The following is a 27,850-nucleotide window of genomic DNA, read 5'->3' as shown; positions in this document are numbered from 1 at the left end:
ATATATATACATACGTATACACACACACATATATATATATATATATATATATATATATATATATATATATATATACACATACACAGTGGTGTGAAAAACTATTTGCCCCCTTCCTGATTTCTTATTCTTTTGCATGTTTGTCACACAAAATGTTTCTGATCATCAAACACATTTAACCATTAGTCAAATATAACACAAGTAAACACAAAATGCAGTTTGTAAATGGTGGTTTTTATTATTTAGGGAGAAAAAAAAATCCAAACCTACATGGCCCTGTGTGAAAAAGTTATTGCCCCCTGAACCTAATAACTGGTTGGGCCACCCTTAGCAGCAATAACTGCAATCAAGCGTTTGCGATAACTTGCAATGAGTCTTTTACAGCGCTCTGGAGGAATTTTGGCCCACTCATCTTTGCAAAATTGTTGTAATTCAGCTTTATTTGAGGGTTTTTCTAGCATGAACCGCCTTTTTAAGGTCATGCCATAGCATCTCAATTGGATTCAGGTCAGGACTTTGACTAGGCCACTCCAAAGTCTTCATTTTGTTTTTCTTCAGCCATTCAGAGGTGGATTTGCTGGTGTGTTTTGGGTCATTGTCCTGTTGCAGCACCCAAGATCGCTTCAGCTTGAGTTGACGAACAGATGGCCGGACATTCTCCTTCAGGATTTTTTGGTAGACAGTAGAATTCATGGTTCCATCTATCACAGCAAGCCTTCCAGGTCCTGAAGCAGCAAAGCAACCCCAGACCATCACACTACCACCACCATATTTTACTGGTGGTATGATGTTCTTTTTATGAAATGCTGTGTTCCTTTTACGCCAGATGTAACGGGACATTTGCCTTCCAAAAAAGTTCAACTTTTGTCTCATCAGTCCACAAGGTATTTTCCCAAAAGTCTTGGCAATCATTGAGATGTTTCTTAGCAAAATTGAGATGAGCCCTAATGTTCTTTTTGCTTAACAGTGGTTTGCGTCTTGGAAATCTGCCATGCAGGCCGTTTTTGCCCAGTCTCTTTCTTATGGTGGAGTCGTGAACACTGACCTTAATTGAGGCAAGTGAGGCCTGCAGTTCTTTAGACGTTGTCCTGGGGTCTTTTGTGACCTCTCGGATGAGTCGTCTCTGCGCTCTTGGGGTAATTTTGGTCGGCCGGCCACTCCTGGGAAGGTTCACCACTGTTCCATGTTTTTGCCATTTGTGGATAATGGCTCTCACTGTGGTTCGCTGGAGTCCCAAAGCTTTAGAAATGGCTTTATAACCTTTACCAGACTGATAGATCTCAATTACTTCTGTTCTCATTTGTTCCTGAATTTCTTTGGATCTTGGCATGATGTCTAGCTTTTGAGGTGCTTTTGGTCTACTTCTCTGTGTCAGGCAGCTCCTATTTAAGTGATTTCTTGATTGAAACAGGTGTGGCAGTAATCAGGCCTGGGGGTGGTTACGGAAATTGAACTCAGGTGTGATACACCACAGTTAGGTTATTTTTTAACAAGGGGGGCAATTACTTTTTCACACAGGGCCATGTAGGTTTGGATTTTTTTTCTCCCTAAATAATAAAAACCATCATTTAAAAACTGCATTTTGTGTTTACTTGTGTTATATTTGACTAATGGTTAAATGTGTTTGATGATCAGAAACATTTTGTGTGACAAACATGCAAAAGAATAAGAAATCAGGAAGGGGGGCAAATAGTTTTTCACACCACTGTATATACACATACATATACACACATACATACACACACACATATACATATATACACATACATACACACACACACACACACATATATATATATATATATATATATATATATATATATATATATATATATATATATATACATACATACATATACATATTTACATATCTACATATATATATATAAACATATCTACATTTTTTAAATATAGTAGTAGTATTTCCTAGTCTAAGAACAACAAAACAAGTTCGGTGACTAAGTGCATTGTAACACGGGCTGTGATTTGTTACATGGGAGGGAGACGACAAATCACAGCTTCCCGCGTTCTAATCGGGCCTGTGATTGGTGCTTTGACTGATGCCTAGATCCCACAGTATCTCCCCTTAGGAGAGGCGTTAGGCAAGTGTAATTGAATAGCGGCGCTGCAAGTTTAGTTTCTTTTCAATAAAGTCAGGCGCGCTTTGCAGCGGCGAAGTTCTGTTTTTAAATTTTTATTAAGAAGAAAAGAAAACCTTTTTAAACTGAGGGAAAATATTTACATTTACATTTACATCATTTAGCAGACGCTCTTATCCAGAGCGACTTACAACAGTGCTTAGTAGTCTACGACTGTTCTTCGGTCTTTAAGGCTAGGATTAAATCTACTGTCATTAAACAAGTTACCGCTGACCAAGTTGTATACAAAACCCTGCTAGAAGAAAATAGTAAGTTAGTACAAAATTTTTTTTTTTTTTTTTTTTGAAAAAAAAGGGTAGAAAAAAAAAGTATGGGGACTTTAGTCCAAGTGCTGTTGAAAGAAGTGTGTCTTCAGGCGACGTTTGAAGACAGTGAGGGTCTCCGCTGTTCGTACAGCAAGAGGAAGTTCGTTCCACCACTGAGGAGCCAACACTGCAAAGAGTCTTGATGCATGTCGTCCTCTTCTTTTAAGTAAGGGTGGTTCGAGACGTGCAGTGCTTGATGTTCTGAGACAGCGAGAAGTGACACGCTGCTTGACCAGTGCTGATATGTAAGGTGGTGCAGCTCCAGTTTTGGCCTTAAAGGCAAGTGTTAGGGTTTTGAACCTGATGCGGGCAGCCACAGGGAGCCAGTGCAGGTTCCGCAGCAGAGGTGTAGTGTGTGAGAATTTGGGAATATCAAAAACGAGTCTTGCAGCTGCATTCTGGATCAGTTGAAGTGGTCGTGTTGCCTTTAGTGAAAGTCCAGACAGCAGAGAGTTGCAGTAGTCCAGCTTAGAGATGACCAAGGTCTGGACGAGAAGCTGAGTAGCCTCTGTAGTGAGAAAGGGGCGGATTCTCCTAATGTTGTAAAGGAGATATCTGCAGGACCTGGAGAGGTTGCTGATGTGTGGAGAGAAAGACAATTCTTCGTCTAGAGTGACACCAAGACATCTTGCCGTTTTTGAGGGGACGATAACCGAGTTGTCAAGAGAGATTGCAAGGTCAAGATTCGGAGATGAGTTGCCTCTGATATACAAGAGTTCAGTCTTGCTGGGATTCAACTTGAGGTGGTGGGAAGTCATCCAAGAGGAGATATCAGCAAGGCAGTTTGAGATGCGGGTTGAGACCTGCTGGTCATCGGGTGGAAAGGAGAGAATGAGTTGACTGTCATCCGCATAGCAGTGGTAAGAGAATCCATGTCCAGCTATTACCTTCCCAAGAGAACCTGTGTATAAGGAGAAGAGAAGGGGTCCTAGGACAGAGCCCTGAGGAACACCAGTGGTCGGTCTTCGTGGAGCTGACTGGGAGCCTTGCCAGGCAACCTGGAATGTCCGGTCAGCAAGGTAAGAAGCAAACCATTGCCAGACAATGCTTGAGATCCCAAGACTAGTGAGAGTTTCCAGAAGTATCTGATGGTTGGCCGTGTCAAAGGCTGCAGATAGGTCCAGAAGTATGAGGACTGAGGACAGGTTGGTAGATCTGGCTGTGTGAAGGGTTTCAGAGACAGCAAGAAGTGCAGTCTCGGTAGAATGAGCTGCTTTGAATCCAGACTGGTGAGGGTCAAGAAGGGCGTTATTAGATAAAAAACAAGTTAAGTTGGTTATACACTGCTCGTTCCAGTACTTTAGAAAGAAAAGAGAGCAGGGATACTGGTCTGTAGTGGTTAATATCTGAGCAGTCCAGAGTAGGTTTCTTAAGAATTGGTGTGACAACAGCAGACTTAAAGGCAGTGGGAACATGGCCAGTCGTTAGGGAGCCATTAACTATGTGTGCGATGTGTGGGAGAAGATCCTGAGAGATGAGCTGAAATGTACCTGAGGGGATAGGGTCGAGTGAACATGTTGTGGGGTTGCTGGCCGTCAGGATCTGAGACACTTCCTCGTGAGAAAGTGGAGTGAAGTGATGAAGCTGGGTCGCACAGGTCGGTTGAGAGTGGGTGGGCAACATGTCAGTCTGAGGGAAGGAACTACAGATAGTAGCAACCTTATCCTCAAAGAATGTAGCAAAGTCCTCTGGTGAGAGAGCTGGGGAGACAGAAGGAGATGGTGATTTAAGCAGTGAAGAAAAAGTGGCAAAAAGTTTGCGAGGGTTAGATAAGGATTTATCAAACTTGGTTCTGTAGAAGGAAGATTTGGCAGAAGTTAGGTCAGTAGCAAACTTTGATAAGAGAGATTGAAAAGAAAGGAGGTCATTGTTATGATGCGTTTTCCTCCATCTTCTTTCTGCTGCTCTTAGTTGTCTGCAGTTGTTTCGTAGTGTCTCCGACAGCCATGGGGTCGGAGAAGTACGTTTTGGCCTGGAAGACAGAGGGCAGAGTTGATTAAAGGAGTTGTGGAGAGAGGAGAGAAGACTGTTGGTAGCAGACTCCACAGTTGCTGTGCATGGTTCAGCACAGTTAGGGGGAGATAAGGATGATAGGATAGCTGAGGAGAGAGAAGATAGAGAAAGAGAATTGAGATTTCTGCGGGTAGTCATGGGGGTAGAAGGTGGTAGAGAAGAGCAAGTCAGAAGAGGAAATCTGAAGGACAGAAGATGGTGGTCAGAGACATGTAGGGGAGTAGACAATATATTGAACATAGGAAGTGATCTGAATGATACCAGGTCAAGAGTGTTGCCAGCTTTGTGGGTTGGAGGAGAGTCACCAAGAGATAGACCAAAGGACGACAGAAGCATCACAAGTCCACTGCTGTGTATTCCGTCTCTTGGAAGGTTGAAATCACCGAGGAGCAAGAGAGGAGACTCATCATCTGGGAAGGAGCTCAGAAGGAAATCAAGCTCATCGATGAAGTTTCCTGGAGGGCCTGGAGGGCGATAAAGAACAACAATGTGGAGTTTTGTTGGATGTGTGATAGTAACAGAGTGGAATTCAAAGGAGGAAAAGTTGCGATGGTGAAGATTAGGTGAAAAACGCCACTGATGAGATAAAAGCAAACCTGTACCCCCACCTCTGCCTGAAGTGCGAGGAGAGTGAGAGAAGGAAAAGGCAGAGGTGAGAGCAGCTGGAGTAGTTGTATCCTCAGGTGTGATCCAGGTTTCTGTGAGGGCCAGGAAGTGGAATGACTGGAGGGATGCCAGTCCAGAGATGAAATCAGCCTTCTTGATGCAAGATCGGCAGTTCCATAAACCACCATGGACGACTGTAGGAAGCTGTGGAGATATAAAAGGCTGAGAGAGGTTGGTTAGATTTATGCCTCTTTGACGGGGAATGCATTTTTTCAGTCGGTGTGATACGTATACAGGTATTGGTGTGAAGCACATTATAAGGGATAAGATAAAATATAAAACAGATACTTACCCAAGTATGTTGCTTAGGCAATCCTGCGTTGTAGGTACGAAAAACCGCTACAGACAACGAGCGAGCTCCTGTTTAAATGGTGGGTGAGTGGAAAGCCACACCCACAGATTCACACTAGTTCTAATATACCAATAACAATTTGTTAAGGATCTGTTTTTTTGTGAAGCTGTCTTTACAAAGCTTCTCCGCTGTTTTATAAACGAACGCCATATAAGTCCGTCCTTTCTGCTTGCTTCGCGGTTCTGTAGTGGTTTATTGTTCGTCTATTACGATTGTTTTTATAAACAAACGCCTTATAAGGCCATCCTTTTTCCTTGCTTTGCCAAGGAAGCAGCCTTTTTATTTAATGCACGGGTTCTCCGTTGTTTCATTGTTCGTTTATTACGATTGTTATAGTTCTCTTTGTATACCACGTTGTCAGTTGAGCACTCCGGTTGTAATATGACCAAGTCGTGCAAGCTTACTGTTGAGAATGCAACGTATAGTTGTACAGGAGAGAAGCAATCTTTTGTAGGTCTATGAACTTAATTTATGCCTGTACGCGCCAGTCGCTTCATATTCTTTTCGTACCTTATCACTTGTGTAATGTGTTTTTTGAACAGGTTTGATTCATCGAAGTGATCACTCATGCTGTGTTCAGTCAGTCACTCGCTCGCTTCTTATTGTTTCGCTTCCTTCTCAATTGTGTAATGAATGTTTTCTTCAGCGCTCTTTGTGGCTGTTCCTTGTTTTCAGTTCACGTGATTGCGTAGGAGGCGTGATGACGCGATACGCAACTCTGCCTCCCACGGCCAGTGAGCTGCAGTCCATTACAGTATATGGACAAAAAAGAGGTTCCAGTTATGACCGTTACGCTTTGAATTTCGAAATGAAACCTGCCTAACACGGGAAGTTGGAGAATTAGTGATGAGTGAGTGAGTGACCACTCACGTCAGTCAGTCAGTCAGTCAGTCAGTCAGTCAGGGAGGGCTTTGCCTTTTATTAGTATAGATATATATACAGTATATATTGTGGTGAGTGGCTGGGGGTGGTACCCAGGCGGGACCCCCAGGGGGACCGGAGGAGGGCTTATGCCTCCTCCAGACCATGAGGGGGGCGACCGCCCTGGTGGCTTTGGGGACCACGGGAGCAGAGTGCTTAGAAGCTCAACCCTATAGAGAAAGTGCTGGGGGGAAGAAGACCAGGGACACCCAGAGTGCTTCTGGGTGCGCAGCCGGTACTACCGCCAGACTGGGGAGTGCCAGCGGAAGCTAATCGGGAGGCACCTGGAGCACATCGGGGTGTGTATAAAAGGGGCCGCCTCCCTCCATTCGATGGCTGGAGTCGGGAGGTAGAGAGACAGAACTTGGGAGGAGAGGAGTGGAGGCGGACCAGAGAAAGAGGCATTGTACAGAGGCCTGGACTTTGGGGGAGTTTTGGGGTTGTGTGTGCACCTAGTAAATAGTGATTGTGAATAAACGTGTGTTGGGTGATTTAAAACCATGTCTACCTGTCTGTGTCCGGGCCATGTTCCACAATATATGACGTGTGTGTGTGTATATATATATATAATATATATAGATATATATAGATATATAGATATATATGTATATACAGTGGTGTAAAAAACTATTTGCCCCCCTTCCTGATTTCTTATTCTTTTGCATGTTTGTCACACAAAATGTTTCTGATCATCAAACACATTTAACCATTAGTCAAATATAACACAAGTAAACACAAAATGCAGTTTTTAAATGATGGTTTTTATTATTTAGGGAGAAAAAAAATCCAAACCTACATGGCCCTGTGTGAAAAAGTAATTGCCCCCTTGTTAAAAAATAACCTAACTGTGGTGTATCACACCTGAGTTCAATTTCCGTAGCCACCCCCAGGCCTGATTACTGCCACACCTGTTTCAATCAAGAAATCACTTAAATAGGAGCTGCCTGACACAGAGAAGTAGACCAAAAAGCACCTCAAAAGCTAGACATCATGCCAAGATCCAAAGAAATTCAGGAACAAATGAGAACAGAAGTAATTGAGATCTATCAGTCTGGTAAAGGTTATAAAGCCATTTCTAAAGCTTTGGGACTCCAGCGAACCACAGTGAGAGCCATTATCCACAAATGGCAAAAACATGGAACAGTGGTGAACCTTCCCAGGAGTGGCCGGCCGACCAAAATTACCCCAAGAGCGCAGAGACGACTCATCCGAGAGGTCACAAAAGACCCCAGGACAACGTCTAAAGAACTGCAGGCCTCACTTGCCTCAATTAAGGTCAGTGTTCACGACTCCACCATAAGAAAGAGACTGGGCAAAAACGGCCTGCATGGCAGATTTCCAAGACGCAAACCACTGTTAAGCAAAAAGAACATTAGGGCTCGTCTCAATTTTGCTAAGAAACATCTCAATGATTGCCAAGACTTTTGGGAAAATACCTTGTGGACTGATGAGACAAAAGTTGAACTTTTTGGAAAGGCAAATGTCCCGTTACATCTGGCGTAAAAGGAACACAGCATTTCAGAAAAAGAACATCATACCACCAGTAAAATATGGTGGTGGTAGTGTGATGGTCTGGGGTTGTTTTGCTGCTTCAGGACCTGGAAGGCTTGCTGTGATAGATGGAACCATGAATTCTACTGTCTACCAAAAAATCCTGAAGGAGAATGTCCGGCCATCTGTTCATCAACTCAAGCTGAAGCGATCTTGGGTGCTGCAACAGGACAATGACCCAAAACACACCAGCAAATCCACCTCTGAATGGCTGAAGAAAAACAAAATGAAGACTTTGGAGTGGCCTAGTCAAAGTCCTGACCTGAATCCAATTGAGATGCTATGGCATGACCTTAAAAATGACGGTTCATGCTAGAAAACCCTCAAATAAAGCTGAATTACAACAATTTTGCAAAGATGAGTGGGCCAAAATTCCTCCAGAGCGCTGTAAAAGACTCATTGCAAGTTATCGCAAACGCTTGATTGCAGTTATTGCTGCTAAGGGTGGCCCAACCAGTTATTAGGTTCAGGGGGGCAATTACTTTTTCACACAGGGCCATGTAGGTTTGGATTTTTTTTTCTCCCTAAATAATAAAAAACCACCATTTACAAACTGCATTTTGTGTTTACTTGTGTTATATTTGACTAATGGTTAAATGTGTTTGATGATCAGAAACATTTTGTGTGACAAACATGCAAAAGAATAAGAAATCAGGAAGGGGGCAAATAGTTTTTCACACCACTGTATATATAGATATAGATATATATATAAATATACATATAGAGATATAGATATCTGCGGTGGGCTGGCGCCCTGCCCAGGGATTTGTTCCTGCCTTGCACCCTGTGTTGGCTGGGATTGGCTCCAGCAGACCCCCACGACCCTGTAGGTAGGATATAGTGGGTTGGATAGTGGATGGTTGGATGGATATAGATATATATTGGTTACAGTGTTATAGAAGTTAGTTTTGGAGTTACTGCAATGCTATTTTGTTTTTGTTACGGGTGCTGCCATTTCAGGCACTTACAAGGATGCATTCAGTTACTCCTTCTGCAAGTCATGCCAAGTGACGTCACCTTTGGCTACACACACACTGCCATGTTGTCTTTTTGTATATATATAGAGATGGATAGATAGATCATTAGTTTCTACATACATATATTTGTTCATACATACATATGTTTGCATGTTCATCCTTACATAGATTCATGTGAAAAAGTAAGAACACCCCATGGAATTTGTTCACTTTTTCAACATATTTGCCATGCAGGCAAAACAGTAGATCTTCATGCAAACAGTGCCTACAGGTAAAAGTGATATATTTGAATCATTTCAATCATTTGTTCAACAAAAACATCAATAGTTGTAAGATCTACTCATAAAAAAATAAGTCCTTTCTTGGCCTCAAAAGCTGGTATTGCCCCCCTTTTGCAGAAGTGATTTTTTTGCAGACTTCTTGCATAATTTCCCACCACTCTCTGGTATTGACTCGGACTTTTCAGGAATTTCTTAGTGGATTTGCTAGAGTGCTCTGGTTCATGATCATGCTGGGATGTCCATTTTCAGTACCCCTTCAACTTTTGGGGACATGGCTTTCGCATTCACCTCAAGCACACTTTGACTGATGCAGAATTCATTGTTACTGTAACTCGATGGCTGCAACTTCCCCAACCCAGAGTCAGCATAGCAGCCCCAAACCAGAAGATTTCCACCGTTGTGCTTCATAGCCGGCATGAGGTTCTTCTCCTTAGAGGCTATCAAACATGTCTACTGTTTCTGGGGCCAAAGAGATCTTCTAATCTTTGATTCATCTGATCAGAGCACATTGTTCCAGAAGGCCAACTCTTTGCTTAGACGTTCAATGGCAAAATGTCATCTTGCTCTGATGTTCTTTTTGGACAGCAAAGGCTTTTCCCTGGCACACCCCACATGCAGGTCAAATGTGACACCAACTTTTGCAAGAGTTACCCATGATGAATCTACTTAGTTCTTGGAGACTTTTGTAGCATCAAGTGGTCAACTCTTGGGCTGAATTTGCTGGGCCGGGCAATCCTGAATAAATTAGCAGTCTTCTGAAGTTTGCACCACTTGACGATGTTTGTTTTGGTGGAATGATTGGCTTCAAATGATTTGGGGATCATTTTAAAATCACTTGCCAAACTCCTAGGCATCCACAACCTCTTTTCTGAGAGCTTGTTTAGATCTTGGCATGGTAACACCACACACGTCCAAAGCAAAGAGAGCACCAGACTCTCAATATCTGCGCCTAAAATAAGATTGTCAGGGCCACCTGCAGACTCGACAAGGAGGTTCTCATCATTGGCACCTGATTCTAAGTTGATGGATTTGAAGTGGTGATAAATGTAGGGGTGGACTTCCCCGTGATAAATCTGCATTTTTGTTCATTTAGATGATGAGAGCGAATATGCCAGGTCAGTGTAAGGTGTCATTTGGTCAAGTTGATGACCTTTATTTGTAGGCACGGCTTGCATGAAGATCTAATGTTTGCCTGTTCAGATACCATATGTTGAAGAAGTCAGCCGTTTCCATGGGGTGTACTTACTTTTTCACACGACTGAATGTTCATTTGTTCATACATACGTACACTTGTTCATTCGTAAGTTTGTCTTTTTCATACATTTGCTTGTCCCTTAGAGGAAATTTCACAAAAAAAATGTAGCGTGCAAAACGAAACTCGATGATTTGTCAGTTCAGCAATTGATGGATGTCACTTAACTGGGGGTCCTGGCCTAAGTGTGACTGAACTGGAAGTGTTTGACTGAGGGACAATCCTGCTGCCAGGCTCCTCGCCCTTCGTGAGAAGTTTAATTCACGCATGCATCCTCTCCACAGTGAGTCCAGGAAAGAAGAGGAGGAGGAAGAGCATCAAGACATTGAAAAGAAGATCATTACCTGGAGCACCAAGGAAGAGGCCAAACAGGCCTTCAAGGATCTTCTGAAAGACAAGGTGCAGGCCCGGCTTACCAGCTGCTGCTTCTTCCAGTTTCCATTAACCTGCTCCAGTGGGGGTCTCTTTCATCCTTTTTTTTCCCCCCCAAGGGTGTTCCTGCCAATGCTTCTTGGGAGCAGGCAATGAAGATGATCATAAATGACCCAAGGTACAGGTATGTATCCGTCATGGCACCCTCCTCATACAGCGGTAGGGAGGTAAGTGAAGCAGTAATGGTTGTTGGATGGCCTGGGGTGGGACACAAGGAGAAGATTTTTTTTTTTCATTATCCAAGCTTACAGGTGCTGCTGCTTCCTTCTTGTTGCACAGCGCTCTGCCCAAACTGAGCGAGAAGAAGCAAACCTTCAACGCCTACAAAGCCCAGCGGGACAAGGAAGAGAAAGAGGAGGCCAGGCTGAAGGCGAAGGAGGCGAAAGAGAGGTTGCAGAGGTACCTGGAGCAGAACGAAAAAATGACATCTACCACCAGGTACAGGTGAGCTGCACAGGTCACTGCTGGGATAGGGAGGATGACCACAAGACGCACATAACCACAGGAGTGGGAAGCGTTTGTGCAGGCCGGTAAATCCTGGGAGCGACGATATCTTGGTACAGTAGTGATAACTATTTGCAGCATGCCCTATGTTGGCATTTACTTTTGGGAGTAATAATTGGAGCAGGTGTGTACCCTCTGTTGGTATAACCTGGGAGTGATTCGAGTGCAGTCTTACTGCCATGCATTGGTTGTGACAATATCCTGCACCAGAGTGCCCTCTGCTAGCAGTCATATGGTCATGTGTGCAGGGTTCATTGCAATTCTCACACCACTCTGTTTACGATTTGTGAGAGAGTGCCCCCTGCAGGTATATCTGGTCAGTGAGAATAACCCGTGCTAGAGTGTGCCCAGATGGAGTGTACTGGAAGTGACAAACGCCGTGCTCTCTGCTGTTTGTTAGTAGATTGAATGACGTGGGAGAGTGCCCCCGGGGTGCTGCAGGGTGCCCTCTCCTGTCATGTATTAGTAATTACACTGATTTGTGCAAGACAATCCTCTGCTGGTGTAAATTGTCACCAAAGTGTCCTCTACTGGCATGTACCAGGAATGACTCTGTCTTCTACTGTCACGCACTGGTAGTGACAATAACTTTATCCAGGGTGTGCTGTCGTGGCATGTACCAGGGATGACAATAACATATGTCAGAGGTCCTTGTGCTGCCATTTATAGGAGGTGAGAATGGTTTGTTTTAGGGTGTCCTCTGTTTACTGGTATTGGGACTGATTTCTATAACATTAGTCTCTGCTGGCATAATTTGTTACCAGAGTCTCATCTACTGGCATGTACTAGGAATGACAATAACTTCAATGAGAGTGGCCTCTGTTGTCAAGCAGTGGCAGTGGCAATAACTTCTACCAGAGTGCCCTCTGCTGGCCTTTACTGGAGATGACAATACTGTAACTTGTTTGAGAGTGCCCTCTGCTGTCAAGCACTGGGTATGACAGTAATTTGTCTGAGGGCCACCTCTGTTGTCAAGTACCAGTAGTGACAGTAATTTAAGCCAGAGTGCCCTCTGCTGGCATATCCTGGAGATGACAGTAACTTGTATAAGAGTGCCCTCTGCTGTCAAGCTGTGGGTATATGGCAGTAACTTTACTGAGAGTGCCCTCTGCTGACATTTACTGGAGATGACAATAAAGTTGTACGAGAGTGCCCTCTGCTGTCAAGCTCTGGGTATATGACAGTAACTTTACCGAGATTGCCATCTGCTGTTATTTAATGAAGATGACAATAACTTGTACAAGATTGCTGTCTGCTGTCAAGCACTGGGTATGACGGTAACTTATCTGGGAGCCTCCTTTGTTGTCAATTACAAGTAGTGATAGTAATTTAAACCAGAGTGGCCTCTGCTGGCATATTCTGGAGATGACAGTAACTTGTATAAGAGTGCCATCTGCTGTCAAGCACTGGGTATGACAATAAATTTACTGAGAGTGCCCTCTGCTGTCAAGCACTGGGTATGTGACAGTAACTTTACTAAGAGTGCCCTCTGCTGGCATTTACTGAAAATGACAATAACTTGTTTGTGAGTGCCTTCTGCTGTCAAGCACTGGGTATTTGACAGTAACTTTACTAAGAGTGCCCTCTGCTGGCATTTACTGGAGATGACAATAACTTTACTGAGAGTGCCCTCTGCTGTCAAGCACTGGGTATATGACAGTAACTTTACTGAGAGTGCCCTCTGCTATCAAGCACTGGAGACTTCCCAGGTCCTCCCTGTGTGGAGAGCGCTTTGAGTAGTGAGAAAAGCACTATATAAATGTAAAGAATTATTATGACAATAACTTTACTGAGAGTGCCCTCTGCTGTCAAACACTGAGAGTGACGGTAACTTTACTGAGAGTGCCTTCTGCTGTGAAGTACCAGTAGCGACAATAACTTATATTTGAGTACCCCCTGCTGGCATGTACAGGGGGATGAGAATATGAGAATAAGTTGTACGAGAGTGTCCTCTGTTCTTAAGCACTAGTAATGTCAATAATCTCAACAACAGTGACCTCGGCTGAGATTTCCAGAGGATGACAATAACTTCTGCATGAGTGCCCTCTGCTGACATGTCTTGCCAATCCCAATAGCTTATGTGAAAGTGCCCCCTGCTATCATATACTGAAGATATGTCAGCCTTCTGCTGATTCACATCGTGAGAGAGAATAACTGATACCAGTGTGTCTTCATTAGGCAGGTACAGGAAGTGACAAGAACTGGTACCAGACTGCCCTCTGTTAGTATACCCTTGGAGTTAGAAGAATTTGTTACTAGAGTGCACTCTACTGGCGTGTGCTAGGAGTATTCAGGAGGTGCACAGGAGTCATCCCTAGTGGTGGGACCTCATTGTGAGACAGTGCCCACTTCTGGTAAATCCTCAACATGAGAGTACTCTGTTACTAGACTGTGAACTGCAGTGACTTGTACAATGCTGCCCTCTGTAGGCAGGGCTGTCTTAACGCATGGGCATGCTGGGCAGTAATCTATGTATGTTGTGACTTGCTGAGTGGTTGTGTAGGTAGGGACCCCAGTGCACTGCTTTGCCCGGGGGGCTTATGATGCTGTTAAGATGGCCCTGTCTGTGGGTATATCCTGTGAATAAGTTGTCTCAGGGTGTCCTCTCTTGGCAAGTAGTGGAAATGATGAGAGCTGGCAGTGGAGAGTCCTGTGCTGCATATTTATTGCCTTCTACTGGCATTTACAAGGGTACTCCCCCTGGTGTGTTGACCACTTGCCTGTGGCAAAATAGGATGGATTGACATCTTTTGAGTGACATTTGCAGCTGAATTAGGTCACTATGGGGAGACAATCCATGAGATCAGTGTGGGGTGAATGCAGACTGGGAAGGGGAACACTGAAGGGCGGGCACATCATTCTGGTGGGATGGCGTCAGGGGGTGGGGGGCAAGAGTTTGCTGGTACAGTAAAGTGGCTCAGTGAAACTGTGCCCTGATGAGACTGTCAAAAGCGGCAGGGGTTGGGGTCACTAGACTAGCAAGCCATCTTCTTTGTGTCTGTCCAGAAAAGCTGAGCATATGTTTGGGGATTTAGAAGTGTGGTCAGTAGTGCCAGAAAGGGACCGGAAGGAGATCTACGATGATGTCCTCTTTTTCCTGGCCCGCAAAGAAAAGGTAGGGCAGCAGCAAAGATGTGTGCATGCCAGTCTGGCCTGGTGTCATATTATCCATGGTGCCTTTACCCTTACCCCCCCCCTTTTAGGAGGAGGCCAAGCATCTGAGAAAGAGGAACATTCAGGAGCTGAAAGTCATCTTGGACAACATGACAAATGTGACGTACCAAACGACTTGGTCTGAGGCCCAGCAGTTCCTGATGGACAATCCCACCTTCTCCGAGGATGAAGACTTACAGAGTGAGCTGAGTGCTGCGGGGTGGGCAGGGTTTGAAAGTTCATGTCATGTAGGTCCTGTGCAAGAGTATTGGCTGCCTCCCTGATATCCTCTCTTTTTGTAGATATGTCACAATGAACGGCCTCCGATCTTTAGACAAAATATAACATTAGATAAAGAGAAGTGTAGTAAAAAATTGAACACCATTTCTATACTCAAACTCTGAACCGCCCATGTGAAAAAGTAATTGCCCCCTTATTTGAGAAGTTCACTGACAGTTCAACTCTGCTGACTGAGCACAGCCAGCCCTGTCAACACTAGAATCCCTGAAGCTTACGATTCTTTTTCGTTGCCCCTGACCTCCTTAAATGTTCCTGACATACGCCAAGAAGCTCGTAGCTCCTTATCACTGCGCTTTTGTTTTACAAATGTGTGGTTTAGCAGAACGCAGCCGGCTACCACCCCCCCATTCAGATCCTCCTGTGCAAATGAGACATCAGCACTGATGGGATAGCAGAGGTTTCCACTTTGCTCCTCTGCCAGGAATCCTACTTTTCCTCAGTCTGGAGTCATGAATACGAACCTAAGCTGAGGCTGGAGAGGCCTGCAGTTGTTTGGAATTTTCTTCTGGAAGTGCCTCTGTGACTCCTTGAATGACCTGTCACTGTACCCTTGGAGTCGTTTTGGCAGGTCACTCTTTCCTGTTTGAAACGTTCTCCAGTTAAGGTTACGGTTCTCATCGTTGTGCGTTGGTATCCCACGTCCGTACCGATGTCTCTGTCATCCTGTCCTTTGGCCATTGGTAAGTTTGAACCACTTTTTTTGTGCCTCTCTTCTGGCATTTCCCTTGATTGAGGACTGGTGTTCTTCTAGAAACCTTGCAGTGAGGACAAAACACATGGCAAGGTTTAGATTAACACTAGAAGTTTAGGATTTTTTTCATTGCCCCTGACCTCCTTAAATTTTCCTGTCATACGCTGTGCTGTTAGCCCACAAATGTGTAGTTTAGTAGAACGCAGCCTGGTGCACCCCTCATTCAGTCAGATGAAGACATCGCCCCGCTGCAGTCCACACCGTTCACACCCGTGCTGAAGTGTTTATCTGGTGATGCATTTGTACGGAATCATATAGGTAATGAAATATCGTGATTTGAAATACGTGTGTGTTCGTGTCTACAACGATCTGTGTAAATATAGAATGACAGAGGAAATGCAAGGCAAGAAATGCCGAACACATGGCTTAAACAGAAAACGTTTTCATATGTTACAGTATAATGTGTGACGAGTGAAGCCCAAATATCCAAGAAACACTTTCACAAAAGGCGTAGCAAAATAGGGAAGTAAAACCGAAGACATGTTGCTGAAGCCCAACTATCAGTTGCTACAAAGTAAAAGACGATCACATACAGTACATGTGTGTTTTTGCGTTTCATGTTCCACCAGTCGTCACAGTTGTAGCGCTGCTTTGTTTTTGAGTTATGCCGATGGCGCAGTTGGTTAGCAATGTCGAAGTCCCGAGTTCGAAACTCCTCGTCATCCTTGTAGTGAGCTGCTATTATTATTATCATCACATAATAAAAGCGTTACATCTGATGTGATTCTGTAACTCTGTTGATTTATTCTTGGATTCTTGAATAAAACTGAATAAAAAAAATGGTTCAAATGACATGTTGATGTGAACATCTGTGTATGAGGAAAAGTAACATCCACCATAGACACTGCGGGGTCTGTTTGCGCAATATGACACCAGGAAGAAACGACTGAGCTGCGTTTGTGTGTCTGCTCTTATCCCTTCTGCGATAACTTTCTACAAGACCCATAAATTTACACAGGATGTTACAGACTCCCATCCATTGTACGCTTTTATTACGTGATGATAATAATAATCGCGGCACACTACTCGACGCGCGAAATGCAAAGACGATGCAACATTCGAACGCGTGATTTCAAGGTTACCAAGTGTTGGCTTTTACACGTCGCCATCTGAGACAGAACAGCATTTTCATTCTGATGACCAGTTGAAAATAAAAAGCACAAACGCACACGTGTGCGAACGTCTTTTACTTTGTAGCAACTGATAGTTGGGCTTCAGCAACATGTCACTTGAGCAGTTTCTTTTTCTTCGGTTTTACTCTTGAATAAAAGTTTGCTTATTTTGTCACGCCTTTTGTGAAAGTGTTTATTGGATATTTGGGCTTCAGTCTTCACTCTGTAGCAGACTAAAAAACCCAGCTAAGATTCACACTGTTGATATTTTATTTATTTATTTATTTTACTAGGGGGCCCCCTGCTCACTTTGCTTGCCAACCCCCCGGGCCCGTGCTACGCGTTAGCCACTTTGCGGCTCTTCTGCTCACATATGGGGAAGCAGATGTACAATTTAAACAGATTATTTTCATGGGGATTGTTGCATATGCATTATAGACCTAACTAGTTTAATAATAATAATAATAATAATTCTTTGCATTTATTAAACAGATTAATTTCATGGGGATTGTTGCATATGCATAATAGACCTAACTAGTTTAATAATAATAGTAATAATAATTCTTTGCATTTATATAGCGCTTGTCTCACTACTCAAAGCACTTAGCAATTGCAGGTTAAGGGCCCAACAGAGCAGAGTCCCTACTGGCATCTTACAGGATTTGAACCGGCAACCTTCCGATTGCCAGTGCAGATCCCTAGCCTCAGAGCCACCACTCCATTACATGACAGCGAGTAATTAACCATAGTAAAAAAAAAATAGGAAAACTTAATATTTTGAAAGTAAATTATGTTTCATGTTGCGTTAGAGGTATTCGTTGCCTTATACAATTTTGCTCTGTTTGGCTTCGAAATTAACACGCAAATACTTTTTAAACTTACACTTTTACTGTCAAGCTTCAGGAAAAACAATTTTTTGAATTAACTTTTCGGCAATATCGCATTGAACTTTAATACCGTGTTTGAACTTTCATCGTGACAACTCAACGTATAACTGTCCGTGAGTGAATTTCGTTTCTTTCTCTCTAATAAATATCCATCCATCCATCCATCCATTGTCTTCCGCTTATCCGAGGTCGGGTCGCGGGGGCAGCAGCTTGAGCAGAGATGCCCAGACTTCCCTCTCCCCGGCCACTTCTTCTAGCTCTTCCGGGAGAATCCCAAGGCGTTCCCAGGCCAGCCGGGAGACATAGTCCCTCCAGCGTGTCCTGGTTCATCCCCGGGGCCTCCTCCCGGTTAGACGTGCCCGGAACACCTCACCAGGGAGGCGTCCAGGAGGCATCCTGATCAGATGCCCGAGCCACCTCATCTGACTCCTCTTGATGCGGAGGAGCAGCGGCTCTACTCTGAGCCCCTCCCGGATGACTGAGCTTCTCACCCTATCTTTAAGGGAGAGCCCAGACACCCTGCGGAGAAAACTCATTTCAGCCGCTTGTATTCGAGATCTCGTTCTTTCGGTCACTACCCATAGCTCATGACCATAGGTGAGGGTAGGAACATAGATCGACTGGTAAATTGAGAGCTTCGCCTTGCGGCTCAGCTCCTTTTTCACCACGACAGACCGATGCAGTGCCCGCATTACTGTGGATGCCGCACCGATCCGCCTGTCGATCTCACGCTCCATTCTTCCCTCACTCGTGAACAACACCCCGAGATACTTGAACTCCTCCACTTGGGGCAGGATCTCGCTACCAACCCTGAGAGGGCACTCCACCCTTTTCCGGCTGAGGACCATGGTCTCGGATTTGGAGGTGCTGATTCTCATCCCAGCCGCTTCACACTCGGCTGCGAACCAATCCAGAGAGAGCTGAAGATCACGGCCTGATGAAGCAAACAGGACAACATCATCTGCAAAAAGCAGTGACCCAATCCTGAGCCCACCAAACCGGACCCCCTCAACGCCCTGGCTGCGCCTAGAAATTCTGTCCATAAAAGTTATGAACAGAATCGGTGACAAAGGGCAGCCCTGGCGGAGTCCAACTGTCACTGGAAACGGGTTCGACTTACTGCCGGCAATGCGGACCAAGCTCTGGCACCGATCGTACAGGAACCGAACAGCCCTTATCAGGGGGGCCGGTACCCCATACTCTCGGAGTACCCCCCCACAGGATTCCCCGAGGGACACGGTCAAATGCCTTTTCCAAGTCCACAAAACACATGTAGACTGGTTGGGCAAACTCCCATGCACCCTCCAGGACCCTGCTAAGGGTATAGAGCTGGTCCACTGTTCCGCGACCAGGACGAAAACCACACTGTTCCTCCTGAATCCGAGGCTCGAATATCCGACGGACCCTCCTCTCCAGGACCCCTGAATAGACTTTTCCAGGGATAATAAATAAACCGACTTTTTTGAATGTTTGTGCCTGTGATTTGTTAATTGTCGTAGTAAAAGCTATTCTAACGGGAAACTGTAAACATTTTAATACAAATGGCATATCAAGATCTCCTTTGGTGTCTCATGTTAGATGTACTACATTACCTTTCTAGTTGCCTGTTAAAATTTGACATGTCAGAATTGTTCGACCAACTTTGAATACAACTAATCTTGTCCTATTGCATAGCCCATCACTCAGACACAAATTACACAATAACATTACAATACATCCTTCTTTCAAAAGTAATTCGGCCAGTGGAAGAGCGCACGGTGTTAACGGTTGTAGATATTCCTCGTGATATTATAAGTTGATGTTTTCATCTTCCGCACCATCACCACCAACTGTTCCATCATAGTCTATTGATATGCATTTAACCAATTTGCCGTGTAACCGATTGACAGTTTTTACATTAATTTGTTTGACTTCATCGTTTCTCGGTGCTAGGATTGCCCGTGTACTCATTTGTTCTGTTGATAACCCTTCGGGATTAAATTCTTCAATAAGATTTGGACATAATGTGTCTACTTTAATTGGGAACTTAAAGTGAGGAAAACATAAAAACTTATAAGAGCTGAGAGTGCAGAAACTGTGATGACTAAAGCATTCACACCAATGAGAGGTGAGAGGACCGCGGGCGTGGGCCGTGAACCGTAAATGGTGGAGAGGAGGGCGGGACTTGAGAACATCTGTTGGCAATAGTCGCATCTTGTTGCAGGATTTTGTTTTTTTATATAATAGATAGATTTATTTATAAAGCACTTTAAAGACAACATCAGGGCTGACCAAAGTGCTGTACAATGAAAACCAGCATATAAAACACATGATAAACAAAAGGATAAAAGAAACAGAAACACATAAGAGCTGAAGAGATTCATAATAAAGAGTACCCAGATAGTCAACATCTCACACTGGGTGAAAGGCCAGGCAGTCAAAGTGTGTTTTTAAATAAGATTTAAAGACAGTGAGTGAAGGAGCCTGCCTAATGTGCAATGGTAAATCGTTCCCAGAGTTTTGGAGTTGCAACTGAAAAAGCCCGATCACCTCAGAGTTGGCATCGTGTCTTAGGATCAAGTAAAAGTGTCTGGTCCACTGACCTGAGAGGGCGAGATGGTATATAAGGGGGCAGCCGGTCCGACAAATAAAATGGGGCACAACCATTAAAGAATTTAAAAACAAATACAAGGATCTTAAAATTGATTCGAAAACGAACTGGAAGCAAGTGAAGGGAAGCCAAAATCGGGCTAACGTGCTCATGCTTTCTTGTGCCAGTTAAAAATCGAGCAGCGGCGAGCAATGGAGGCCTGGCTAATTCCAAAGAGAAGCGCATTGCAGTAATCTAGAAGAGAGGTTATAAAAAGCAGGTATCACTATTTCAAAGGTGCGTTTAGACAAAACAGGCTTGATTTTGGACAGCCTCCTCAACTGGAAATAGCAGTAGAATCCATTTTCACACCTAAATTTGTGATCATGGATTTCTCATATTGAGCCACAGTGGAAAGATCAATGCAGGGGGTCCCGCTGGTGCCATTGGGTCTAAACAGCATGACTTCTGTCTTGTTGTCCTTAAAAGTTAATGCCATCCAACTCCTGATGTCAATAAGGCAATCAAGCAGGGGCTGGACAGAACACGGACCAGAGCACTTCAGAGGGAAATAAACCTGACAGTCGTCCAGTCTGTATGTCTGTCCGCTTACTTGATGGATTTAGATCTGGTTGTTTTCTATAATTTGCTTGAACTTTCCGGTTGATTTTGTGACTTCTGTCATTGCACTGCTAAGTACCAGAGTTCGCTTGAGGTACCGATGTATTTATGCAAATCCAACAGAGTGACTATGGGCCGAGAACAGGGGGCGGGGCCTTCCTCATTCACTCACCAGCCTCTGTTCGAGTTAGTCTATGTCTCCACGTGTTGGAGTGCAACTTGCCTCCGCTGAGTTAGCGATACCTGTTTGTTCAACAGACATTATCATCTACAGAGACTGTTAAGGAGTAACGTTTGACACTTTTGAGAGAGAGATCAGAGCTCCGTGTGTTTTAGAGGGTAGCTGCGGATTGTCAGAGATATCACGACCATGTGCTTTTCTCCCCACGTGGGGAATGCTCTCCCGTCAGAGCTGAACACGATCAGATACAGTGCCAACGGCTGTTGATTTTTGAAGTTTGTCCTGTTTCATTACTATGTGGGCGAAGCCACGGAGTACAGCTAGTCTCTCTGTGTGTGTGTGTGTGTGTATATATATATATATATATATATATATATATATATATATATAATATATACATAGTCGACCCTTGATATACGACCGGCCTGACATGCGAACAACTTGGTTTACGTCCAAAATTTTTGTTTTGAATTACGACCAGAATCTTCAGTTACGACCCGAATGCGGTCACGTGTATCCGCTTGTGCGATTGTAAACAAACAGCCGAGTGCGTTCGTAAGCGTCAGTCGGAGCCCAGATACGTGTGTTTGTGGATGTAATTTCGGTCAGTGCAGTGATTTATATAATTTATTTCGATAATTGCTATCAAAATGGCCCCAAAAAGTTAGGAAAGAAGCTAAGGAAGGAAGAGAAGGTAACTAAGGTAAAGAAGCGATCACAATCGAAACGAAGAAGGAAATTGTGTGGAAATATGAGAGTGGCGTTCGTGTGACCGATCTCGCTAATATGTACAGCATGTCGAAATCCAACATCTCAACAATTTTACAAAGAAAAGATTTGTATAAGGAAGCTAGTGTTGCTAAAGGTGTTACTCAAATTAGTAAGTCACAATCAACTGTGTTAGACGAGGTAGAAAAGCTATTATTAGTGTGGATAAATGAAAGGCAGATGGCAGGTGATAGCCTATCTGAGTCTGTAATTTGTTAAAAAGCTAGGGCTATAAATGCAGATCTGTTAAAGGATAAGCCATCAACAAGCGATAGTGCTGTGGGAGGTTCGGAACGCATTATGGGTATTTCCATTATTTCTTATGGGAAAAATAGTCTTGAGTTACAACCAGCCCTTACGAACGAATTGAGTTCGTAAGTCAAGGGTCCATTGTGTGTGTGTGTGTGTATATATATATATATATATATATATACATATATATATATATATATTCTATACACTGTATATATACGGTATATATATATATATATATATATAATCCAACCTCCACTTTTCACGAGAGAAGTACTTAACGGATTTAGATCGTGTTTTTTCTATAGTTTCCTTTAACATGCCAGTTGATTTTACGACTTCTCTCATTGCGCTAAGAATAATAGTTCGCTTGCAGGAGTGATATTTTCGCGTTAAACCAAGAGATAAGCGGAAGAGGATGGATGGATGGATAAACCAAGAGAGAGGCTATGGGCCGAGGGGAAGGGGATGCGGGACATCAGGAGTGGGGAGTCGGTCTGCCTCTGCGTTTTGGAGTGTTCTTTGCCTCCGCTTAGCTAGTGGTACCTTTTTGTTTATTGATTTTTAAAGTTTGTCCTGTTTCACTAATAAGCGGATGGAGCCGCAAGGGATGGCTAATTTCTGTACATGTATATAAAATCCAACGTCTGTCTGTCTGTCTGTCTGTCCACTTTTCACGAGAGAACTACTTAACTGATTTGGATCGGGTTTTTTTCTATAATTTACTTGAACATTCTGGCTGATTTTGCGACTTCTGTCATCACGCTAAGTATCATAGTTCACTTGTTTAACAATAATAAATGAAATATAACTATACAAACTACAACGATCTCACCCCAGTTCCCTTTATGGCGATTATACAATAAACACAAATTACTAACAAAAACCACACATGATGAAGTCCATGAAAATGACAACTGATGAAATGAAATAATGGGAGGTAGACAGTCCAGAGATCAGCACGCTGTATGTGAATGTGAAGGTCAGACCTACCGGTATCTCCTGATGAGATGATGATGTGTGAGTGGATCAGGAGCGCTCCTTTCTTCTCAGGATGACAACAAATCCTCATACAGTCCCTCATGCAGCAGGAAGACACCAGACAGTCCACACACCTAAAACAGGAGACCATCCAGGACAAAACAAGAATCCACACAACAGACAGGTAACTCCAGACACAAAAGACTTTTTTTTTTTCTCTGTATAACTGGCTCCCTTTTAAATGTCACACTGGCCTCCTTGTCCCCAGCAGCCCCTGCACCCTCGGCAGACAACCAATCAGAGTCACTGCAGGGACTGCTGGGAGTTGAAGTTTCATTCCCCGGTAGCAGCGCTACAACACATCCTACACTTCACGTCAATGTTATACTGTAACATATGAAAACGTCTTCCGTTTTAGCCGTGTGTTCAGCATTTCTTGGCTCGCATTTCCTATGTCACTTACACAGATTGTTGCAGACACGGGACACACATGAAATGTACGTACAGTCAAACTCGATTACAGTGAGTTTCATGGGACTGACACTATTTGCTTGTTATAAGCGGAATTCGCTATAATCGGGAAATGCAAATTTGACAAAAACTAACTCAGCCTATTAAAGTAATAGTGATTTATTGAAAAAGTATACATTTAGCCCATAATGAAAACATACATTAAGTACAATATACTGTTTTCTAAGAAAGTCCAAAATACTTTTTTGTTTTAAACTTTGTAATCTACAGTCACGCAGTTTGCCTCTTAAAACGCTTGCTTTTTCGTGTCAGTCCCTTGTTAAAATGTCATCAATCTATTGCAGGCGTTTTCGGCATCAAGCAATGTTGGTAAACTGCGTTCTGGTAAATCCAATATGCCAGCGGCGTCTTCCTCCTTGTCTTCTTCATCGTCGTCTTCTTTTTGAAGCAACACGTTTATGCTTTCATTTTCAGTAGGAATTCCGCTAGTAAACAATTCGTCATCCACGTGTTGATTGTCGTAATAATTTACATTATTCATTTCAATATTGTTTAAGCGAACCCATGTAGATAATGGCAATTCGTCCTCTTCTTCAAAAATATTAGATTTTGATTTCCTGAAGCAATTCTGTATGGTAGCAGTCTTCACATTGTTCCAGGCAATAGATAAGAAATTTATTGTATGTTGAAATTTATTCCGCTAGTGGCTTGCAGAAGTCCAGGATGTGGTTAAGTGTTGTTCGTAATAACCGAGATTTCACTCATTATAACTGGGCAAATTTACATGCGAATAGCTGGTATATCTTTGAAAAATAAATGTTTTTCATTATAAACGAGAAATCGTTATAACTGAGCTTGTTAAAACCGAGTTTGACTGTATTTCAAATCACGATATTTCATTACCTATATGATTCCATACAAATGCATCACCAGAGCACACACTTAATAATAATAATATTAATACATTTTATTTATACAGCACCTTTCCCATGCTCAAGGCGCTTCACAGAGTCTTAGAAAAAAACAGCAGGGTGTATATAACATTGGATACAAATGTTTTCCTGAATAGAACAATGAAACAGATAACAAAGCATTAAATAGAATAAAGAACAATAAACCAGAGTAAGATACTAAAAGAAAAACGTAACAAATAACCTAATTTGTGATATAACAGACACACAAATTATCCTGAGCACCTGGACAGAGAGGTAAACTGAAAGAAAGGGCAGAATGTTAAGTTAAAAGCCTTCTTAAATAGTTAAGTTGTTTTTTAAAAGAATTCATGGAGTCAGCTGATCTCATTCATTTCGGGATGTCATTCCAAAGTCTGGGCGCTATACAGCCGCTGACACCCATAGAGTGCAGGTTAGTATGAGGCACAACGAGATTACCAGAATCAGAGGACCTTAGTGGGCAGACAGGCACATAGTGATGGAGAAGGTTACTGATGTAGTTTGGCGCAAGGCCATTTAAAGCTTTGTAGGTTATTAGTAGAATTTTATATTCAATCCTGTGAAGGCGAAACAGGATGGCTGTGATGTGCTCGCTGTTGCTGGTCCGTGTCAGGACTCTTACAGCCGAGTTTTGAATCAGCTGTAGTTGTGATATAAGACTAGAAGGGGCACCTGCCAGCAGCGAGTTACAATAATCGATGCGGGATGTGATAAAAGTATGGACAGGTTTCTCAGCATTAGAAAATGAGAGGAATGAGTGAACATGGGATATGTCACAGAGGTGAAAGTAAGAAAGTTTCTTAACACTAGAATTACCAGAGTCTACGAAAAACTTGTAGATCCGGCCCACCTTAAAACTGTTCTCACCTCTCCGCCAGCGTCTTTTGTCATCTAAATGTGCTGATAAAGACAAGCTGCAAGCAACCGGCTATTCCATCCCCCCACTGACTTAGAATGTGCATGAACTGCTCCCAGCTCATGCCTTGATTGATTATCTGGGAGTGAAGTGGAGTTTTAGAGTTGAAATAATAGATCGTTAATTTGGAACACACGCATTTCATGCGTGTTCTGTTTCTACAGTAATCTGTGTAAACACATTGTTAAAACAGAAACTTTTTCATATTCTAGTAATAAATGTTAAAATAAACACTTTTACAAACGGTTCAAGAGCGATACAACAGCGTCCGTGGCGTACCGGTTAGATTTGCTGACTTAGAGCGCAGCAGACTTTCCGTGCCTCAGAGACCCGAGTTCGATTCCCCGCTGGGGAGAAAATGTTATTATTTTTTCTTTTTAACCTTCGCCGCTCTGCCTGCCTGCCTGAACTCCCTGTCTATCTATATAGTAATAACAGTAATTTTATTATTATACTAGACAAAGAGCCCGTTTCGACAACGTAAGATGAAACGGGCACGAGTGCAATAGTAATAAGTATAAGCACCACAAACCTGATATAGGTGTATTGAATGAATGCGTAATTATGCCTCGAGCTGTAGTCGAAATCGCCTTTCAGACCTCTAGAGCTTTAATCGAAGTCGCCTTTCTCTTTGAATTTTTGTGTCCATAAATCCGCCGCCTGCCGCGATGTTGGTCAAAGTCGCCTTTCTCTTTGACTTTTCGCGGCATTCGGCTTCAGACAGACGTGTGTGAGTGAGTGAGTAGACTGGCGAATTATATATAAGATAGCAGCTTCCCTGTCTGCCTTTCCTTCCTATCTACCTACAGTATATATCTATCCCCTTAGCTGTTTTTTTATATATCTATTATACAGTGCATTCCCTGTTTATTTATATACGGTATCTAGTGACTTCTCTGCCTGTCTGTCTGTCTGATTGCATATAGCGCTGAAAAATAAACACGTGGTCACTGATTACAAACCGCAAGATGAGAAAGAAAGAGACAATATATGTGAAAACATCATCGCACTAATGCAATATTATTTGAAAACGAACAGCGGCAGATCGGGTTAGAATATACGCCCGATCTGACGCTGTTCGTTTTCAAATAATATCACATGTACTGTGTGTTGAAACTGCTGCACTGAATAATCTGACGCCTTCTGTAACAGCGTCAGCGTGTATTTTAACCCGATCTGACGCTGTTCGTTTTTAAATAATATTGTATATACTGTACTATTTTAGAATAAAAACATACATTTGGTTTCAGTCAGTCTGTAACAGCCAGTGTAAATGTATGATAATTGTAAAGGTTAGCTTTTTTTTTTTAAATTCAGTTTCATTCTCTCAGTCGCATTCACGATCCCCTCCTCCTCCCCATGTGACACTGCTGTTTTCACATAAAGACGTGCTATAGCTCGAATGTTATTTATTTGCCCAGAGGGGACTGGGCGGTCTCGTGGCCTGGAACCCCTGCAGATTTTATTTTTTTCTCCAGCCGTCTGGAGTTTTTTTTTGTTTTTTCTGTCCTCCCTGGCCATCAGACCTTACTCTTATTTTGTATTAACTAATGTTGTCTTATTTTAATTTCTTATTTTGTCCTTTATTTTTTCTTTTCTTCACTATGTAAAGCATTTTGAGCTACTTTTTTGTATGAAAATGTGCTGTAGAAATAAATGTTGTTGTTGTATTTGGACATGTGCTATAGTTCGAATGTTATTTATGTAGGGAGGAAAGTACAGTGTCCGGTGCTCATTCAGTGTAATATGAACCATAGCACAGAGAAGTGTGTACACTGCACACATGTCGTAAATGTAGGAAGGGCCGGGCCATGGGTGTGTGGGAACTGTTAATATTTGAATGTGATGATTTTAAATAGCACGGATCGGAGATCAGCAGTTCTTAGCATTGCACCACGTAAGCTGTCGTATCAACCGCCTACTGTAACTTGCTTTCTTTTTTCTTCGGTTATAGTCTTGAATTAAAGTGCACTTGTTTTGTTATACTTGTACACCAACATATGTTCCTGTGTTTGAGCGACACGGGCATTCTCAAAAAATACACGTGTAATGCCACGAAAAGTGCACGTAGAGCTATAGCGCGTCTTTATACGAAATTAGGAGTATCAGGTTGGGGGTTGGTGGGGGGAGGAGGAAGGATCCTGAATGCGACTGAGAGAGTGAACAGTGAATAAAAAAAAAAAGCTAACCTTTACAAGTATCATAAATTACACTGGCTGTTACAGACTGAAATCAAATGTATGTTTTATTCTAAAATAGAGCAGTTCTCAAAACGAAGTTGTGCGGGATCGAACTCATGATCTTTTGATTATCAGTCAGCTGCTGATACCATTACGCCACAGAAACAGTTGCAGTAAATGTGTCAATGTGGCATGCTAAGGCAGCTTTTTTTTCTGCAGTTATATCTTTAATAAAATCCCTTTGTGCGTCCTGGTGTCCGTGTGTGTGTGTCTTCTGCTGAAGTGCGCATGCACGGGGCTTCTGGTGAAGTGCGCATGCGCAGGGCACGGTGCAATGCGCGATAT

At 43.1% G+C, this 27,850-nt stretch overlaps 1 protein-coding gene across 4 annotated transcripts in view; it reads left to right on the top strand.

Annotated features, from left to right (window-relative positions):
• LOC114649588 (pre-mRNA-processing factor 40 homolog B-like) overlaps positions 1–27,850 on the top strand; it is a 138,743-nt gene that overhangs the window by 40,688 nt on the left and 70,205 nt on the right. For all 4 annotated transcript variants that reach the window (XM_051925041.1, XM_051925042.1, XM_051925043.1 and 1 more), the window contains exons 12-16: positions 10,759–10,873; positions 10,966–11,030; positions 11,186–11,350; positions 14,417–14,525; positions 14,614–14,764. In XM_051925041.1, the coding sequence (XP_051781001.1) occupies positions 10,759–10,873; positions 10,966–11,030; positions 11,186–11,350; positions 14,417–14,525; positions 14,614–14,764 (605 nt within the window). The remainder of the gene's footprint in view (positions 1–10,758; positions 10,874–10,965; positions 11,031–11,185; positions 11,351–14,416; positions 14,526–14,613; positions 14,765–27,850) is intronic.

The sequence above is a fragment of the Erpetoichthys calabaricus genome, chromosome 3 (genome assembly GCF_900747795.2).
Source record: "Erpetoichthys calabaricus chromosome 3, fErpCal1.3, whole genome shotgun sequence".
Lineage (NCBI taxonomy): Eukaryota > Metazoa > Chordata > Cladistia > Polypteriformes > Polypteridae > Erpetoichthys > Erpetoichthys calabaricus.
This window is presented reverse-complemented; position numbering and strand designations above follow the sequence as displayed.